Source organism: Sinohyriopsis cumingii, chromosome 1 (genome assembly GCF_028554795.1).
Source record: "Sinohyriopsis cumingii isolate HCF-2022 chromosome 1, ASM2855479v2, whole genome shotgun sequence".
Lineage (NCBI taxonomy): Eukaryota > Metazoa > Mollusca > Bivalvia > Unionida > Unionidae > Sinohyriopsis > Sinohyriopsis cumingii.
In genome coordinates this window covers 86929653-86949999 of record NC_142961.1, presented here as the reverse complement: position 1 = coordinate 86949999, position 20347 = coordinate 86929653, and the positions used below count along the sequence as shown (strand labels likewise).

Here is a 20347-nt window from a genome sequence, read left to right as displayed (position 1 = left end):
GGTAGATCTGTCTCTTTAAAAAAATTCACTCTGAACTGGGGCACTATTTCTTCTTCTGTTTCCAATTATGTGTTGGGTTCCTCTGGAGCATACTCACACTTGATGTGAACTATATACATATGGTGAGAGGTCCAAGTTCAGCTATAAACAGGTTAAAGGCATCTCTAATTGGAGGCTAAATGATCCCCTTGCTAACCCCTGCTCTGGAAGCATCTATGGGTTTGTCATTTTGATTAGGTTGGATGGTAGGGTGTTCCACAGGTGGATTCCTGATGGGAAGATGGAGTCTTCGTATGTGTTGATTCTAGTAATGGGGACAAAAAATCTGCATGAATGCCCTCTAGTGTAAGCTCCTGTCTAGAGGAGGTATGGTACTGTTGGGATATCAACTAGTTGGTGTACAGTCCAGTACATCATAACAGCTTTTGCTTGTTGTCACTGGACTGGAAGCTTTTCCCATCCCAAATGTTGGAGCATGGTGGTGACACTGCTGGTTCACTGATAATTGCTAACAGTAAACTGTGCTGTCCTACATTGTACTGCTTCAAGTTTGGCAATGTTTGATTTGGTAGATGGGTCCCAAACAGTCAACGCATACTCCAACTGTGGACATAAAAAGGATTTGTAGCATGTTGATTTTACTTGTTCGGGACATATGGATGGGTGTCTTTGATGGAATGCTGTGGTGTTGTTAGTCTTCTTTATAATAGAATCAGTGTGGCTGTTCCATGATAAAGTGCTATCGATGGTTACTCCCAGATATTTGGCCTTAGATGTCATCCTCAGTTCTTGACCTTGAATGGAATATATGGTTGGGATGATCATCTCTTGCTGGTAATTTGGATGACCTCACACTTGTCAGGATTGAACTCCATCAGCCAGTCATTTTTCAGTTGTAGGCAGTCCAGTTCTGCTTGTAAGAGTTCTGCATCCAGGTGTGAACTGATTACTTTGTACAGCAAGCTGTCATTGGCAAAAATGCTAACTTGGGAGTCGACTCAGTGGTAAGTCTTTGATATAAATCAAGAACAGCAGGTGGCCTATGACCATTCCTTGTGGAACTCCTGAAGTCTCTATTTATCAGTGATACCTGAATCAGTATTCATCACTAATCTTCTTCCTTTGGTAAGTGAAAGCCCTATGTGGCGAATATTCACAGAAAAATGTTGCTATTTCTACCTTTCTTTAAAATGTTGCATATCATATATACACACAAGTTGGATCCAAATGGAAACTTCATAAATCCAGATTTACTGTCAGGTAATGTGCTGGTAGATCAGGGTCTATGCATTTTTTTAGGAGTAATCGGTAGAACAAGTATGCTGTTTGCATTAGGACATGACTTACAAGCTAGTATATACAGTTATGAATGGAAAAAGAAGCTAAAATCATGTTTACATCTTATAAAACTAATATGGACAGTCTTCATGTAGACTGCTTGTTTGTAGTTGGACACTAAAAGATTGGTTGGTTGGTTTTTTAAAGGCACTGTCAGCTTTTTATTTGGCTACATCATGCAGAGGAAACATGAGTTTAGTGCCTTTCCTAAGGAAACAGCAGAAGTCCATCCAGGTTGGCTAGGGCAGGTATCAAACTGGGGACCCCTCAGTTATGAGTACAATGCTCTACAAGCTAAGCACATGGCTCCCCATACTAGGATATGGTGTACTTTATTTTCCAGTGTACATTGTGCAGATAAGCAGTACCAAGAAACAAAAAATGACAGTGGTTTTCATCTTGGTGCATTATGGCTGTTTGGCAAAGCTTGGATCATTATGGCTGTTTGGCAAAGCTTGGATCATTATTGCCATTTGGGAAAGCTTGGATCATTATGGCTGTTTGGCAAAGCTTGGATCATTATGGCCATATAGGAAAGCTTGGATCATTATGGCTGCTTGGCAAAAGCATGGGTCATTATGGCTGTTTGGCAAAGCTTGGATCATTATGGCCATATGGAAAACTTAGCTGTTTGGGAAAACTTGGATGAATTTGGCTGTTTGGGAAAACTCGGATCACTAGTCTTTTAAAAGACTATGTAGCAGACAAGTTTATCTGATAAGTAGTTGTTCATTACCACATGGGTTTTTTCAAATTGCATAGAGGATTAGCTAATGCTTGCTGAGAAATACTAGTTCTACCAACATGTTATGGATGCAGAAGTAGTCAAAATGGCACATTTAATTTAAACTGATGGGAAATTTGATTGTTCTGTGGCAGGTTATGGAAAACAGTATCCAAATACCACATGCAAACTGCACAGACCCAGATCTGATATCACATAATGCATCAGCAGATTTGGGTCTTTGCAGTTTGTTAGTAGCAGCGAGTAGAACAAACAACATAGACCCTGATCTGCCTGTACATCATGTGGTGACAGATCAGGGTCTATATTTTTTGCAGTTTACCTTAATTTATAAGTGAATATATTTGGTAATTAGAGACAAAAGCAGATATATTAACAAGTTTCACTGGTGCCAAGCTTGAATAAAAAGTTGAATGAATCTTTAAGCTCATGAATATTGGAAATTATTTATTTCTTTGTTCGTTTGAAAATTTGAAAGTGGATAGTCCATGGTATGACCCAGTTGTATCCAGAATTGTGTCATAATGAATGGTGCTGCATTGAGCGCTGAATTGTGTGTGTGTGTATATATAGTGTCAGCCCACTAATTGGAATAAAATTTAATTGAAATTTATTTAGTAACTATTGCCTTTCCATACCAAGGTTTGGGAGCAATCTAAACCCAAGAGACCTTGCTCCCAATATTCAGAATCTTAGCATTTTTGGAGTTGTATGACATCTCAGTGACAGTTTCCAAGCCAGTTTGAATTGGTGCTTATGTTAAATAATTGTCTCTAGCACATGTGCACATGGTTGTAAAAAAAACCTGATGCAACCCATTGATGCCACTGTTCTGTTTTCATATGTTTGAAAAGTGTTCCGCAAAATGAATTTTCTTTCCTGTAATTGGCAAGACAAATACTGATTTGGGTAAACATGTATTGGTAAGTTTCTTTGAATTTACTATTTTACTATTTTTGGAGCATTCAGCTTGTTCAATGTTTAGATTTTCTGGTCATAAGGCCGTGTGAGCTTATGTTATGGCCTTCCTTCTCTTATGTGTCATCTGTCCATTAACAGTTGCTTGTTACCACTCTTAAGTGCATATTTCTGATTCAAGTTCACACATGGAATGTGGGCATATTTCATCAAAACCTTGGACAAGTTCAGCAATGAACAAGATCAGTTCGTATTAATGAGGTGATTGGCTGAGCATATTACCATTCTGGAAGTCATAATTCTGATCCATTTTGGAATATATAACGTAAAAAAAATGTATCGTGAGCAAGATCAGCTTATATTAATGATGTGATCCTACATATGATTGGCTTTAATTTGAGAGACCAAGTTTAGTCAGTCTTGTTAAATAGGTTAATGTCAAAAAAATGTCAATTTATTATGACTGAGACCTATGCACATATTTACAAGGTGGTGTGGTATCTATAGAGAATTTCGTACCACTCTAGAGAATGTGTTTTTGATAAGGTTTTGATCCTACTTGATAAGCAGGCCTATCATCATTATCTTGGTTGAGTATCATCATGAGTGAAATTCAATCATCTTATTTGCTTTGTTGTTGCATCTCATCAGATGTGTGTGTCAGCATTATACTAACTATATTTCTGAGCATATTGTTTTTGCAAACTTGTTGAATAGTCTTATCAAAATGTCAGATGAGTTTGATTTGGAGCAAGATTTTTGATTATGAATAAGTAACCTTTTATATGATTGGTCAAGCTTGTTATCATTCTAGAGACTAAACTATATGCAATTTGTTCTACTTTTAGCTAATGTTATGATTGTCATAGACTGATTTTATAAGTGGGATCAGTATTAATGAGATACCTTTCATAATTGGCTTTGCTTGTTATTACTGTAGATTTAGAAACTATTTCTTACCCATTTTTCATAAAACTTGGTAACTAGGTTTATATTACCAAGATTTTGGATGACTTTGATTATGAGACTATATTGCTGATCAAGTGACTTTGCTTAGAACAGATTTTAATCAAGATATAGTAAATAGGTAAAATCAACATGATACATAATTTGGGAGCAAGTTAACTGAAATTATGCTATCGCAATACTCCATAAGTAGTGAAATGGTGATCTTTTAAGTTATGTAAACCAGATGAGCAATATCAAGCCCATTTTGGCCGTCTCATACAGTTTTAGTTAGGTTCATCTCTCACTATTTCCAATTGAACATGACTGGAAAAGTCGTGAAATAAAGTATATGGAAAATTACCTATATGTGGCATGTCTGGCTAAAAGCAAACTGTCCAATAATTTCAGATTGAAAGATTTCAAGGTTCCTGATGACAGAAAGCTGGAAGAAACAGTCAGTAGCACAGTGGAGGGGCCTAAGAAAGAGTTCCAGCCACCAACAATCACAGAGAAGTTTGGGGTCACAGCTGCTGTTTTACCTCTAGTCCGAGCCTTTGGCTATAGGTTAGTTTTGAAATTCCAATTATTATTGACTACTCATGCTTGAGAAAATATTTATTTTCAGATTCATACTAATGTAAAGAATATTTTTTATAATTGTTCTCTCTTTTTACTAAATATTCAGATATTCCTTTTGATATTACACTTTTTTAATAATAAGTAATCATGAATGATTAATTATAACTAAGAAACCTCTGTGTATTGTAATATGATGCATAGAATTATTTTTTTTTGTGGCAAATCATTGCAGGAGTATTTTCCTAAAGTTGTTTGGGGACCAAAGTTTAAGTTTATAAAAAGATCCCACCCAGTTCAAAAGTATGAAATGGTCAGTCTGTATGGCTAGATTCACATAAGTTTTCGAAATGAAATGGTCAAAAGTGTTTCTGCATGATCATAAGTGGTGAATAATCCTTTTACTTTTGAATCTCCTGTTTCATTATTCAATGTCTCTATTTAATACTTATCCAAAGTTAACATATATTTGTTTTTCATGAGATTTTCCCAAACATATACTTAACAAAAAAAGTACATTGGTTGTTTGACATATCTAAATCATAGATCATTAGTTTCTGGAAATTGTTTGAAGTGTGTTGTTGTTGTTGTTGTTGTTGTAGGGTTTAATGCCATTTTTCAGCACAAGATAGACTGTACATGGTGGCCAGTATAACTGGTGGAGGAAGATCCCGGGAAAACCCCGGGAAAAGCCACTGACCCACGAGAAGCTACTGAAAGGCTTTCTCACATATTCATGTTAGCCAAGCTTGAGACTCGAATCCATGCAGGTAGAGGTGAGATGGCAGTGATCTGTAATGGTGAGCGCTTTAGACCACTTGGCCACTCAGGGCTCCATTTGAAGTGTGAACTTCTACTCTTGATTTAAAATATAAAACATCAAAATACAAGTTAAAAACTGAGACAAAGATAAGACACAACAAAACAATGCTTAATTGTTTATAGCTTTATCTTCAGTCTTTTTTGCAAACTTAAATTTTCTCATTAGAATTTTGTTATGCTAAAATTGGAAGGATATAATGAAAAGTATGAAGTTCTGTATATGACAAAATATGATAAATTTAATTACTTCTTATTTTATGGATATACGATGTTTAAAATATTGGGCTGCATGAAAAATTACATGAATTATCCTAATTAGTATTGTTTATCTCATCTGTATTAGTATGGCAAGACATGGCAGTAGTACCCATAGTCTTAAAGTTATGTGTTCAAGATTTTTGCAAGGAGGGGGCCAAAATGGCCATGGATTACTAATCCTGACCGATTGTTGCTAAATTTTGTAACCTATTTGTCCATTGGAAAGAAAAAAACGAAGTGTTTTGATTATCAAGAAAATTAAGATGATGTAATTTTGGCTTTCTGCTGGAAATTGTTTTCATGAGGCAGTGGGATACATACAATAATGCAAGGCTGCAGGTGAAATACCAGGATCTTACAAATAATTTTTTTAAGGAAGAAAAGAAATTGTTAGTATCTACCAAAGATGGATATTTATAGTTAGCTGTAAGTCGTTATTTTCACTGACTGATTACTAGATAGGTGTAATTCATTCATAATTAGAATCCTGCTTGATGTTGGAACCCTGTTGTAATAATGTTGCCCGTCAACCCAACCATCATTTTGGGTTCTGCAAGCTATCTTTACTAGGAACTTTGAATTTGTTAGTCTTGTTGACTGCTCAGTAGGTGCAGTTCATGTTTAATAAGAGACTCCAGCCAAAAATGTAGGTGGAGCTCTATAGTAATCATGTTGTCTGTCTGTCTGTCCATTTATCCATCCATCCATAAACAGTTTGGTTTCCGCAAGATGACTTTAGTTGAAACTACTGAATATTATTCAGACTTTATTTTGATAAGATGTCACATGAATTTGATTTTCATTCTTCTGTGTCATGGCTTAGTTGTGACAGATTATCATTCCAACCTCCTATCTTTTGTTTCTAAAGCTTAATTTCACCAAACATTTTTGGATTTCAACTAAATTTAATATTCTGTTTTATATTCTTGAGACCTTGAATGAGTTTGATATTCAGCACACCACAACATAACACAACATGGTTTCTACAACCTAACTTCACTAAGGTTTATCAGATATCAACCAGTTTTGGCATGCAATTGAATATTGATGAAAGATTGAATTAATTTGAATTCCATCGTTTGACATCATTTACAGGAGTTATGCCCATTGTTTTGTCTGTCCTCTTGGCTTGGTTTTTACAGCATTACTTTACAAATAATTACTTGATTCCAAACAAATTTTGCATGCAGATGTATATGAATAAGACCTTGAATAATGGGGGATTCTGACATTCCACCTTATCGTTTAAGGGGGCTGTGATCGTTGATTGTCAGTCCTCCTGACTTTGGTTTTCTGCAGTATTACTTTACCAATTGTTTGATTTTAATGAAATTTGGTATACAACTTGACATAGATGAGTTCTTGACAGAGTTTCATTTCAAGCATTCCGCTACATCATTTAGAATAGTTATGGGTCCTGCTTGCCCATACTCGTAACTTGGGGTTTTTGTGGCCAAACTTTGACAAGAAATGTTGAATTTAAACCAAGTCACCTTCAAGAAGAATGTTTATTCTGCAGTAGTGTAATTATAAAATGTGCTTCTTACTACAGAAAAACCTTTCTTGAGAGACCACTGGTGTGACAAGTCACCTGTCTTGAGGGACCACTGCTGTGAGAGACCACCTGTCTTGAGAGACCAGGTTCTCCATGTACAAATTTATTGATTATATAGTATTATGACCCGTTATGAGAGACTACCTGTCATGGGAGACCATTGTTTTGGCAGTCGGGATGGTCTTTCAAGACAGGTTACACTGTATATGCTTTTAAAAACAATATACCGTATTTGCCAGCCTATAAGTTGATGTAGAGTATAAGTCGAATCAGCAAATTTGGCAAATTTTCCATCCTTCATTGATATGTAAGTTGATGCTGAGTATAAGATGAGGCCAGATAAATACCTTGGATTGTATTTTACACTTCATTCCACACAGCATCGTGAATTTTATCCTATCTGTAACTCAGTAAAGTTTCCGGTCAGGATCATTAAATGTAACCTAAAAGTACCTAATTTGTTTCACATGAAGTATTTTAAATGTATTATGTACTATTAGCTACATATAATAATGCTATCTGAAAATTTATTGAGTTACAGAGAGGATAAAACTCGCGATGCTGTGTGGAATTAAATTATAATAAATTCCAGTTTCATAAAAGTATTAAAAGTATCACTGTATGCTGTTTCAGATTAACAGCAATAGGGAAATTGCATCATTAATACTAAAATCCTTTTTCCACTTTGTTTGTTGTTGGTTTTCTTGGGGGGTAGAGTTACAGAGAATGGGATGCATATGCATTCCATTGCATTTTTCATCGTGCTTCTCATGATCAAAATAAAATAGGGTCCAGTATATGAGAGAGAGAGAGTGAGTTCAGTTCTCAGTGGGTTTGTTGTTTTTTTGTGCTTTTTTTTACACCTTATTGCCCCCATGTTGCTGAAGCTTTTGGCAAAGAGGAAAAACATTAATAAATGAAACAGTAAATGTAACTTATGAAAATACATACCATACTCCTTCAGGGTTTAAATATTCACAGTAATAATATCCATATAGACTCCATTAGGTTAAATCCCAAGAATGACCGTTTTGCATGCTTTCTAATTTTCTTTGCAAGTATAATGACCTCTCCATTCCCTACAAATAAGATTTTGTTTAAAGTGCATGTACTCTTCCTGTACTTAGGTGGCAATTGTTTTTGATCTTTGCTCATGCTAGGTGTACTTTTAAATGCTGTCGGTTCCATTGATAAGTTCAAAAATGTCACTGGCAGAGAAATTTACATGAGTAATCACCTGGCATTTCCTTTCATTATATGGTACGGTATTCATAATACCCATGGGTAGCCTCATTTCCCTGTCGATAGCCTCACTAATCTGATCTGGTCTGCCCAATCTTGACCTCAAGCAGGTGTTAGCTTGGAATGACTGAATAACAGCTGTAGCATATTTAATTAGCATGTAAATACCACAACAAAGCCATGTGATTCTTTTAATAATGGAAGTGGCAAGAAAACTAGAAGGAATTGCTTACCTATTGGTATTAATTAAGTGTGGGATCCTGTATTTTTTCATACACAATCTCTTCCCTGAAATAAAATATTTTTTTACACATTATTTATCATACTCTTGGAGAATTATTTTCCATACAAAAAATACAATAAAGCAATTCAGATGACATAATCCATATATAAGTCAATTCAGAGTATATGACAAAGCAGTGCAATTTCCAGTGGGGGGTATTATCAGAGTACTTTTAGCATTATTACCATCATCCTAAAAATCTGGCAGATAACAAAAAAGTGCAACTGCTTCAGATTGATTATGGATATTAGTGTCTGTGTTGATTTTGTTAATACTGTATGTCACTGTTTGACTAAAAACATTTGTAAATCAAGTTGTTTAAATTTTTCTAACAGTTATTGGATTACTCCTGTACTGTTTTAATTACCTGGACATACCTTAATGAATATATATAGATCTATAAGACTTGATAAGTTAGGAATTTTGTTTTTTTGTGGGGGGAAAAGAGGAGGTTTATTAGAAGGGGGCTTCTATTAGAATGGTTATGGTAAGCAGATGATTTAATTGCTGACATAATATTTAACTCGTGATTAAATTAGCAGTCAGGTGTGGAAAATAAGTTTGCAGATCTTGAAATCCTCAATTATCCTTAATTATCACCATTAATTCAACATGTTAAATAATTGTGTGTTTACAGTAGACAGTAAATGGAAGCCTGTAGATGCATCTGGCAGTCATAGGCATTTGATATGGATAGTGGTCGAGGAAAATGTATCATGCACCTTTTTTTTTGTTGTAGCTTGAATGTGTTGACTTGCCACCATTCCAAGATAGCATTTAAAGAAGTTATGTCCCCTGAATGTACATTTTCATATCTTTGTTTTTCTTACACCAGCTCCTTTGTTAACAACTGACTTTGTAGTCAGGAGGGCCCCTTGTGATGCACAAATTGCCATTAACTGTTTTATTTAACCCTCTTGGGAATGTTGACATGGCAATAAGTTTGTGTTATGTATATGTTCATCCATTCATCTTTTTACATCATAGGATTAATCTTCGAGTTACAAGTCTTTTCTAGCATTATAAATACTGTCATTTTCAAGTTAGGGGTGTGGGTTTAGCATGAAAACCATAGCCAATGTCTTAAGTTAACAAATAAAATTTAATTTAGAATCATTGTAAACTTTTTTCCTGTAATTTAGCAATGAGAATTACAAATAAGTCTTAAAATACTTCCACTTCATTTACATCATTAAATAAATTATCACTTTGATCTGAATGTTTGAGTAAAGTAGTAGTTTAACATAGATGTAGAATTATATAAGGACAGTGTAGCAAGTTACTTCATTTAAATAAATAATCAAACTTTCACTTTGATCTGAATGTTTGAGTAAAGTAGTAGTTTAACATAGATGTAGAATTATATAAGGACAGTGTAGCAAGTTACTTCATTTAAATAAATAATCAAACTTTCACTTTGATCTGAATGTTTGAGTAAAGTAGTAGTTTAACATAGATGTAGAATTATATAAGGACAGTGTAGCAAGTTACTTCATTTAAATAAATAATCAAACTTTCACTTTGATCTGAATGTTTGAGTAAAGTAGTAGTTTAACATAGATGTAGAATTATATAAGGACAGTGTAGCAAGTTACTTCATTTAAATAAATAATCAAACTTTCACTTTGATCTGAATGTTTGAGTAAAGTAGTAGTTTAACATAGATGTAGAATTATATAAGGACAGTGTAGCAAGTTACTTCATTTAAATAAATAATCAAACTTTCACTTTGATCTGAATGTTTGAGTAAAGTAGTAGTTTAACATAGATGTAGAATTATATAAGGACAGTGTAGCAAGTTACTTCATTTAAATAAATAATCAAACTTTCACTTTGATCTGAATGTTTGAGTAAAGTAGTAGTTTAACATAGATGTAGAATTATGTAAGGACAGTGTAGCAAGTTACTTCATTTAAATAAATAATCAAACTTTCACTTTGATCTGAATGTTTGAGTAAAGTAGTAGTTTAACATAGATGTAGAATTATGTAAGGACAGTGTAGCAAGTTACTTCATTTACATCATTAAATAAATAATCACTTTGATCTGAATGTTTGAGTAAAGTAGTAGTTTAACATAGATGTAGAATTATATAAGGACAGTGTAGCAAGTTACTTCATTTAAATAAATAATCAAACTTTCACTTTGATCTGAATGTTTGAGTAAAGTAGTAGTTTAACATAGATGTAGAATTATATAAGGACAGTGTAGCAAGTTACTTCATTTAAATAAATAATCAAACTTTCACTTTGATCTGAATGTTTGAGTAAAGTAGTAGTTTAACATAGATGTAGAATTATGTAAGGACAGTGTAGCAAGTTACTTCATTGCCTTCATTTTACTGTTTCTTTGATTTATTTGCTATGGCCAAAGGAAATATAGGCTGATGAGGAACAAAACGAAATGCTATCTGGTTATAACAGACAGCCTGTGTTATAGGTGGTATTTGATGCTAATCAAATATGGTGAACAAAAATCAAGAACTCAGAATGAGTATTGGAAGTATTCTTGTACTCATGATAGTGAATTCTAATTGAAGATAGGAAGAACTTAGCTTCTGCTCTTTATTTAGTTTTTGTCTTCATTTATAAACAACGTCACCAATATGTTTGATGTCAGCATGGTCAAAACATGTTCTTTAAGTGGATAGCAGAACCAAATTTGTTACATCATTACCAATATATCATAAAGAAAAAAAACCCCAACATATAAGCATGCTTTGGTAGGTAATTTGAACTTTTCTGTTCTTGCCATTTAGTTTCCTTAAATTCTAATAATTCAGATGTTATTAGCAAAGTTCTATTTGACATTTTAATTTATAAATACAAGTGTTGATATAAATATAAATGTTTGGAGTGGGGAAAATGTGTATTGAGTCCAAAATGCACACAGGCAGGCTCGAATTGTTGACATGCATCCAATTTCACATTTTGAAGAAAGAAAATGGAATATACCCTTTTATATGGACTATATTGTTAGTGCTATTGATAGTCCTGTATGACTGCAAATAGTGTCTAGTTTGTCAATTTTGAGTAAGGTTTTGTGGCTCATTGTTTTATTCAGTCAAAACTATCATTTCCACAGTGACTTGTTTAAAAAGATTCTGTTGCTGAGATCATAAATTTTATCTTTCAGCAAAGGCAGTGCCCTTTCCAGTTCTGAGGTCCGAAGTTGTATCACAGATTATGTGAAGGCAAACAGCCTGCAAATGGAGGATTCAGAAAGGTCACTTTGTACAGTTTTCTTCCAATTTTTAGCTCATCTGGTGTATGGCCAAGTGAGTTTATGGCTTGGGTCTGCAGCCATCATGATTTTGTCTGTCATTTTTACAACTCTGTGGTCTTAAACTAAGAAACAAAAAGAAGCAAAACTAATACGTTTACTAAAATGAACAAATTATTTCTTTATGTTGCAAAGTAAAATATTCATGAGGAAAGTATTGTGAATTAAATTCCAAATAATCCTAAAAGTTCTATCACAAGTCCAAAAGTATAGAGTGTTTTGAATTCCAGTATTGAATGTACCGATGAATCAGTACTCTTGAATAGGCTGATGTACCAACAGTCTTTATGTATCACAATGACATAATCTAGAATGTCCTTGAATGAATTCACAATAATCCCAAAATAGTATTTTTACCCAAAGTATCAATGAATACTATGTAATTCCAATGAATATTTTTTAAATAAATGATACCTTTCAAATTATATCTGAACAGATCTGAAAATTATTCCAGACACTGATGTTAAGATAGGAATAATTTTGTTGACCACAGCCTTGTATAAAAACCTAATACAAATTAAAATTACTAGGATGTGGGGCAAACATTTGCTCCCAGAACATTCTAAGTTTCTAAGTAAAACTATACCTTGAATCGGATATCAGTAAACAGCCTATATATAACTTACAAACATGATGAAAAACATTTGCACACCAAACTCTTATCCTCAGTCATGGACAAAGGTCAAGCACATCATACAATTTAAATATACATAACATCATCAACTGCTTGTTACCACTATTGTTACTTTATATTTTTGCTTATATCATGAGGAGTTCATAGAAGTTAGATTTTCAATCATATTCAGTTGATGTTTTCTGGCATTTAATAAAATAAGTTACTCACTCTAAATGCACAGTTATTCTGATACACTTTTAGTGACAGAAGGTGAAAAAACTACATTAGATTAAGTTCTCATTCTTTGAGAATTCTCTCTGTTGATGAAGATCAGTGTTACCTTATATGTTTACCTACAAATCCAGCTGCAAACTGCACAGACCCAGATTTGCCTACACATAAAGCACCATCAGGTCTGGGTCTATGCAGTTTGTTAGAAGTGATCAGTAGAACAAGCATCATACCCTGATCTGCCAGTGCATTATGTGACAGATCAGTCTTTGCAGTTTGCTGTTGTGACAGATCAGTCTTTGCAGTTTGCTGATGTGACAGATCAGTTTTTGCAGTTTGCTGTTGTGACAGATCAGTCTTTGCAGTTTGTTGTTGTGACAGATCAGTCTTTGCAGTTTACTGTTGTGACAGATCAGTCTTTGCAGTTTGCTGATGTGACAGATCAGTCTTTGCAGTTTGCTGATGTGACAGATCAGTTTTTGCAGTTTGCTGATGTGACAGATCAGTTTTTGCAGTTTGCTGATGTGACAGATCAGTTTTTGCAGTTTATAAACAAACATATACAGTACCTATTATCCACACCCATCTTGCACAATTTCTACTCAGAGTGCAGCTCAAGCATTATCTCTTTCCAGTCTTACACTGAGTTTGGATTATCACATAAACCAGTGATTTCTTCTCTATGATTTGCATTTTTTCTTGATTTCAGCCAAGTACAGCTGGATCCTGTATTAGCCGACATCTTACTGAGTAAGGGAGAGGGTGACATTACCACACTTAAGTGGGAGCAACTTTTCTCAAGGTATCTTCAGTGTATACAATATTTTGTTAATTGTCAGTTAATATTTTCTAAATAATAGGATACTCTTAACTTGATGAATAAAAGATCGAGAGGAAATGACTAATGTAAAGGGAGTCAGGGAAATTGATAAATAGTTTTATCATTTATGTTCACTGGTGTATGTATTTCTCAATCTCAGTCTCCAAGTGAGAGAGGGTAATAGTAGATGTATTCTGCTTGCAATGAACCAGTCTGCAGTGTTCTGAAATTTAAAAAAAATCATTACTAGACCAGCAAGAATTTTTTTAAACTTAAAAATGTATAGAGAACTTGTATTTTTAGGCATTCTTGTGCAGGGGTGCAAGAACATTTGACAGTTTTTTTTTAAAATTACCAGACAAAATCTAATTGTCAAAAGCAAGGTGTCCTTAAGTGACAACACCAGAGTTGGCTTGGAGGATATCATTTCAGAATGACATTCGTCCCTTGAAGAGCCTGATGCTCTACTGGCCAAAAAGATTCTCCTGGATTCAAAGAAAAGATAGTTTCTTTTTAGCTGCAGTGTGTGAAACCGTCTGGTGGCAAAATTTGATTATGATCAGCACATTTTTCATTTAGCATCAACTAGGCAGTACAAGTTTTGGGTGAAAACACCATGTTTTTATGACCTTATATTCATGAGGGGAAGCAGTAACAAGATATATAAGATGGCTATCATAGCAGTCATATTGGATGTAATATTAACACCATTTACATTTAGGACAAACTAAATATCACAAGAAGTCTTGTTGAAAACCCCAAGCCCATATGACAATCTGTTAAGGATGAGTAGCTATAAAATGATTTTCAAGATGGCAGCCATACTGGATGTTGAATTAGCATTAATTTAATTTAAGGCCAACTAGACACCATAAAGACTCATTTAGTCAGAACCCGATGTCAATAGAGCCATCTTTTTAGTAGTAGTGATAAGATTTTCAAGATGGTGGCCATATTGGATGTTGGATCGGCATATTGTAAGTCTCTAGATGAAAACTATGTCACCACACTCAGTAGGAGTGGCAATAATAGGATTTTCAAACTGGACACCACACTCAGTAGGAGTGGCAATAATAGGATTTTCAAACTATGTCACCACACTCAGTAGGAGCGGCAATAATAGGATTTTCAAACTGGACACCACACTCAGTAGGAGTGGCAATAATAGGATTTTCAAACTGGACACCACAGCACCATATCTGTCATCAGATCAGCACCACTAGAAATCATAAAATGTTTATTAGTGAAAACATGTAAATACAACCATCCATTTAAGAAGAATATTGATAACACGGTTTTAAAGATGGCCATATTGGATGTCAGATCTGTACCATTTTCTTTTAGGACAAAATAGACATAATAATAATTCACAATTACAGGCCTGATTTGACATGGAATACCTATATCAATAGTTAAAGAGTCTGCCTTTCCAGGTCCAACAGCAGCTTTTTCTTATGTGGGTTACTTTACTTCCACTGTATTTGTGTGAACTAAATTTTCCCCTCTGTGTGTGTGTGTGTGTTTTTTTGGTATTTTTAACGTGCTTTAAAAAAATTTCAGTCATATCGCTACGATGTCTGCAGTGTGACAGTTTATAGTGCTGTCTAGCACTGGTTCATCATGCCACAGACATGTAGCATGATGTCCCACCCAGTCACATTATCCTGACACCAGGCCGACCAGTCCTAACACTAACCTCTTAATGCTGAGCATCAAGTGAGGCAGCTGTATGTACCATTTTTGTAAGTCTTTGGTATGACTTGGCTGGGGATCAAACCCATGACCTCCCGCATCCGAGGTGGACGCTCTAATCACTAGGCCACCGGAGTGGTCCTTTTCCCCTGTTTCTTTCTTAATTTCTTCCTGTAACATATATAAAGTCTGCCCGCTAACTGCTTCTGCTGTGTTAGGAGACCAAAGTTGGGGTCAACTTTGAAGTAAGGGGATATAAATTTTTCCACCTTTTACTTATTCTCTGAGCATATTATGATCTGGTAATGGTAATGTATTTATGAAGAAATCAGTTTTTGAAGTCGAATATGCTCCTGAATAATATTTACCCATCATACTATGACACTCCTTCTTAATGTGGTTACATTACTGGAAGAGCATGCTCTTCTATTCCAACAGCAATGATGGGATTTGACATCAAGCCCTCAATACAAGGGGAGATAACTCATTCTTGACATCCAATGCAATAAGCAGATAATATCCTAATATTTGTTAATGCTAAAGAAGTCAAAAAACATTAGCACACTTTTTTGCTTGTTAGAGGATGTGGAAAGACACCAGATGTATTTTGATCTGGTTTTTTATTTTTATGGGGTTTAATGCCATTTTTCTGCACATAGTACTTTACACAGGTGAGTTATTTAGGAAAAAAACAATTTTTGAAGAAAAATATGTACTAAGATAACATTTAACCATCCTACTGTGGTCGTTTATTTTCAAGTTCTCCATGTGGTTACATTCCTTGAAGAGCATGTCCTTCTGCTCCACTAGTACTTGGTGTCCAGTCTATTATTATGAATTGGTAAATATTATAGAAGATATATACAGTGTCTTTTACTTGTAAAAATGGTTTCTCATAGATATATCACTTATGTGAATGCCAGTATGAAGTATAATACATGACTAGAATTGCTAGAAAGACCAGAAGAGTTAGTTCCATTACTGGACTTTTCAGATTTTAAATTTTGTCCTCAAAATTGTTGCACTCCAAATGTTCAAATTGACTTTTACATTTAGCCCTATTTTCTATAGGCTTACAAGTAAAATGCAGCCAGTTCATGAAATTACGTTCCCTGGACATCCACCAGTGCTAAAAAAAGGAAAAGTGGAGCCAATTAAAATAGATGTGGTACAAAGGGCTAGTAATAAAAAGGTCAGTCATACTACATACTATATCCAGTGTTTAAGTATATACTAGTCATGCTGTGGACAATTTTAGGTCCTGAGATACCAACCATTCTAGATTTGAAATTTACTGTTGAAAATATTTAGTGAAAATTCTGCAGTGTAAATGATATTGACAAAATTACAAAAAAAATCAAAATTTTATGGGACTTGAGTAGGAAGAATAGTATTTCAGCAGTGGGGATGTAAAGAGCAATGTACATAACACAAAACCAGTCAATTAGGCTGGAAGTAAGTGAAAGGTTGCAGCAGAGATGAAGATGGTTATGGTTTTTATTTTGGCCAATATTGCTGATTCAGTAATTCAGAATCAATAAGCTTCTTGATTACTCCAAATGCAAGCTGTTGGTAACAGTAGATGGTAGATAACTTTAGTTACTGTGTAGAGGTGTACTAGGAAATGGATGGACATTTATATATAGTGGAAGGACACCTAATGTTAAGTAGATGGTAGAGAACTCAAGTTATTGTCAAGAGATGAACTAGAAAACAGGTAGGTGTATAAATATTGATGTTATGATTCTTGAATTAGCATGCTGATGGATTTGCATCTCTTTAGGTCTTATGGGATCCTATTTGAATGCACAATAGGAAAATTTAGTGACATTAAAGACCAATTAATTAGTTATATATACTTTAATAATTCCAACAGTCATGAATGTACTGCATTATCTGCCATGTGATTGACTCTGAACTCTAGTGTGATACTGCTCAGGAATTTTTTTGCACACATTGGTAAATTATGGGGACAATGTTTTAGTATCATTCAGTTTCCAAGTTTTGTCTTTTATCAACTTCATAATAATAACAATGCATCCTCCTCACACAACCTTCACAACTTCAGATAAAAATGTGTAACCCCATATAAAATCTGCCATCCAAACACCACCTTTGTAGCATATGGAAAACTTTATGAACAACTCTGTGTTTATAAATTATTGCTTTTTGCTTTAACAGTGCTTTAATTGGCTGTTATGCAGTGCCCTGGTCACATGATGTGAGGAACACAGAGATGACTTTTATTTTGAAAGATCAAAATGAGCAGAAAGACAACACTATGAATGCTAAACATGTCAAATACATTTGCTGAAGAAAAAATGAGTCACCCTCATTGACTCGTGTTGTGATTCTGTGCAGGTTAAGTCATCTTTGCTAGCAAAGTGTTGTTGATACACTTAGTTCTGCATTATCATTGAAGTGGATAGATGACTCATGGCTAGTGAAGATGATTCTAGATTTTCTGGTTTGGTGTTTTATGATACAACACAAATAGGTTAATTGCAGAGTAGACATTGATGCCATGTGCTGTTTAAAATAAAAGAAGAGTTGATGGAATCAACTGATTCGATGACAGGAGGAATATGGAAATTAATAACGATTAAATAATTATGGTTGGTATTTATCAAAGTGTAAATTATACCTAATTACACACAAAGTATAAAGTCCTTTGGAATTTAATTACCTTATGATTGGTTAGGTAAAATTTACTAATTACATTAAGGATGATTTGGGTATTTATTTTACCCAATCATGACCTTTAATCTTATAATAAATCCACATCATTTGAAGATAAGGTAGACTGGGTACTGATGAATTTTCTACATAAAGACAAATGTAAATAATACTAATAAGAAAGACAAGTTGTACAATGTAATATAATTACCTAAGAAACGTATGGTTAGAAATCCAGTTACAAATTTATCTAATTTTTTTGTGTGTATTTTGTTTATGTATGCATATGTACAAATGTATGTACATCAGTTATGTAGAGTATATGCTTCTTATAAGACAAGTCCAACTGCAAACTGCACAGACTAAGATCTGCTGTTGCATAATGCACTGGCAGATCTAATTCTGTGCAGTTTGTTAGGAGTAACCAGTAGAACATAAACCCTAATCTGCAGGCATATTATAATATGGCAGATCAGAATCTTTGTTGTTGCAGTTTGACTTGACTTGTAATTTAGTATATGTTCGTATGTATACCAAAAATCTTGTCACTTGGGTTGTATTAGTAGAACTATATATTTCAGTCAACCAGCATATTTTAAAACTCTTTTGTCTTTAACCACATACCCCCCCCAAGTCAAATTATGAGGAGTTCAGAACACTCATAGTATTCTCTATGCTTTGATAAACTGATATATAATGAATTTATTAATTGACAAACCTAACATTTTGGATCTAAATTTAATTATTAAGGTGTGTTAAAAATCTCTTGGCTGCTATTGCTGACTATGCAGACCAATGATGGCATGTGTTGCAAATCTCTTAGCTACTATTGCTGACTATGCAACCAATTATAGCCTTTGTTGCAAATCTCTTGGCTGCCATTGCTGACTATGCAGACCATTGTTAACTAGTTAACAGTGCTCCAGTTGTAGCAGGTACCTCCCTCAGAACATAAGAAAAAACATCCTGCTGAATGACTGACAAATCAGCATTTTTCAATTAAAATCTCATCTATGTGGGTGGGGATAATTTCCACTGATAATAAAACCACAATAACTCATGTCAATATATTATAAGAAACTATTTCATATATAATGATCATAAATTAAATACTGATATTTGAGCTTTTGAAGTAGGGGTTGGCTGCTGTTTTCTTTATCTAGATGTCACTTGACTTGTACAGATGCTGAATTCTGATGACTTTTGACCTATTGATTTGTACAGATGTTGAATTCTTATGACTTGTGACATAATGTGCTGTACAGATGCTGATTTCTGATTTAATAGACCACAATGTTGTACAGATGGTGAATGCTGATGACTTTAGGCAATGTGTTCTGTAGTTAAATTCTGATGACTTGCAAGGCAATGTAATGTACAGATGCTGAATTTTGATGACGTGAGGCAATGTGTTGTACTGATGGTGAATACCATTGACATAACTGTTAGAACTTTCTTGGGTACATATGTACTTTTAGCTTTTACAAACATGTAGGTGTATGTGTGCATGTTGTGAATGTATATATATGTAGGAGAGTGTATATTTGCATAATAAAATGCATGTACATTTACATGTGCACATCTATAGACTTGTATGTAATTTATGCACATATGCAAGTATACATATATTGTTTAAACATGAATGTGTGTGTGTGTATATATATATATATATATATATATATATATATATATATATATGCATGTATGATTTTGCAAGACTATAAACTATTCAGGTATTTTATTTGTGTATGTATCGTTCTAAAGTAACAGCCACCAAGGACCCCCACCTCCAATCAAAACATATCATGGATGCACTATACAGTTGTAATACACAAGCTTTGCAACTCTGTTTTCCAGGATTTTATAACCAAAGTCAGCAGATCCAATGGTAATTTATCATCCATATAATGTTCAGATTAATTCCAAACCTCTGCATAACCATATTAGTTGTTTTACCATTGATGTGTAAGTAAAATAATAGAATGTATCCTGTGATGTGCTGTATTATTACAGATCACCCTTGTTGAGAACTTGGAGACATATGGAATTGACCCTGAGGAGTTTGCTCACACAGTCCAGATAGGTGTGGCATGCAGTACATCAGTAAGTCCCCTGCCCCAGAAGAACAAAGGCTTCCAGGTGATGATACAGGGAAACCAAATCAATTTTATTGCCGATCTTCTAACAGGTATGTATGACTGCTACATTACCTGTCTGAGTGTGTATATGTGCGTGTGATTTGGATTTGTAACGTTGCTTTAAAAAAAATTCAGTCATAGCGCTACAGTGTCTGCAGTGTGGCGGTTTATAGTGATGTTTAGAACTGGGACATCATGCCACAGGCA

General features: G+C 34.3%; 1 protein-coding gene across 2 annotated transcripts in view; it reads left to right on the top strand.

Moving 5' to 3' along the window:
* LOC149807290 (eukaryotic translation initiation factor 2D-like) overlaps positions 1 to 20347 on the top strand; it is a 67706-nt gene that overhangs the window by 44798 nt on the left and 2561 nt on the right. Inside the window, exons 10-14 of one of the 2 annotated variants that reach the window (XR_016422274.1) lie at positions 4358 to 4513; positions 11821 to 11962; positions 13524 to 13616; positions 16398 to 16518; positions 20016 to 20190. Coding sequence is in view for 1 of the 2 variants with exons in the window: in XM_089964888.1 (XP_089821014.1) it covers positions 4358 to 4513; positions 11821 to 11910; positions 13524 to 13616; positions 16398 to 16518; positions 20016 to 20190 (635 nt within the window). In the remaining variant the exon portion in view is untranslated. The remainder of the gene's footprint in view (positions 1 to 4357; positions 4514 to 11820; positions 11963 to 13523; positions 13617 to 16397; positions 16519 to 20015; positions 20191 to 20347) is intronic. The other variant, XM_089964888.1, reaches the window with a different exon arrangement.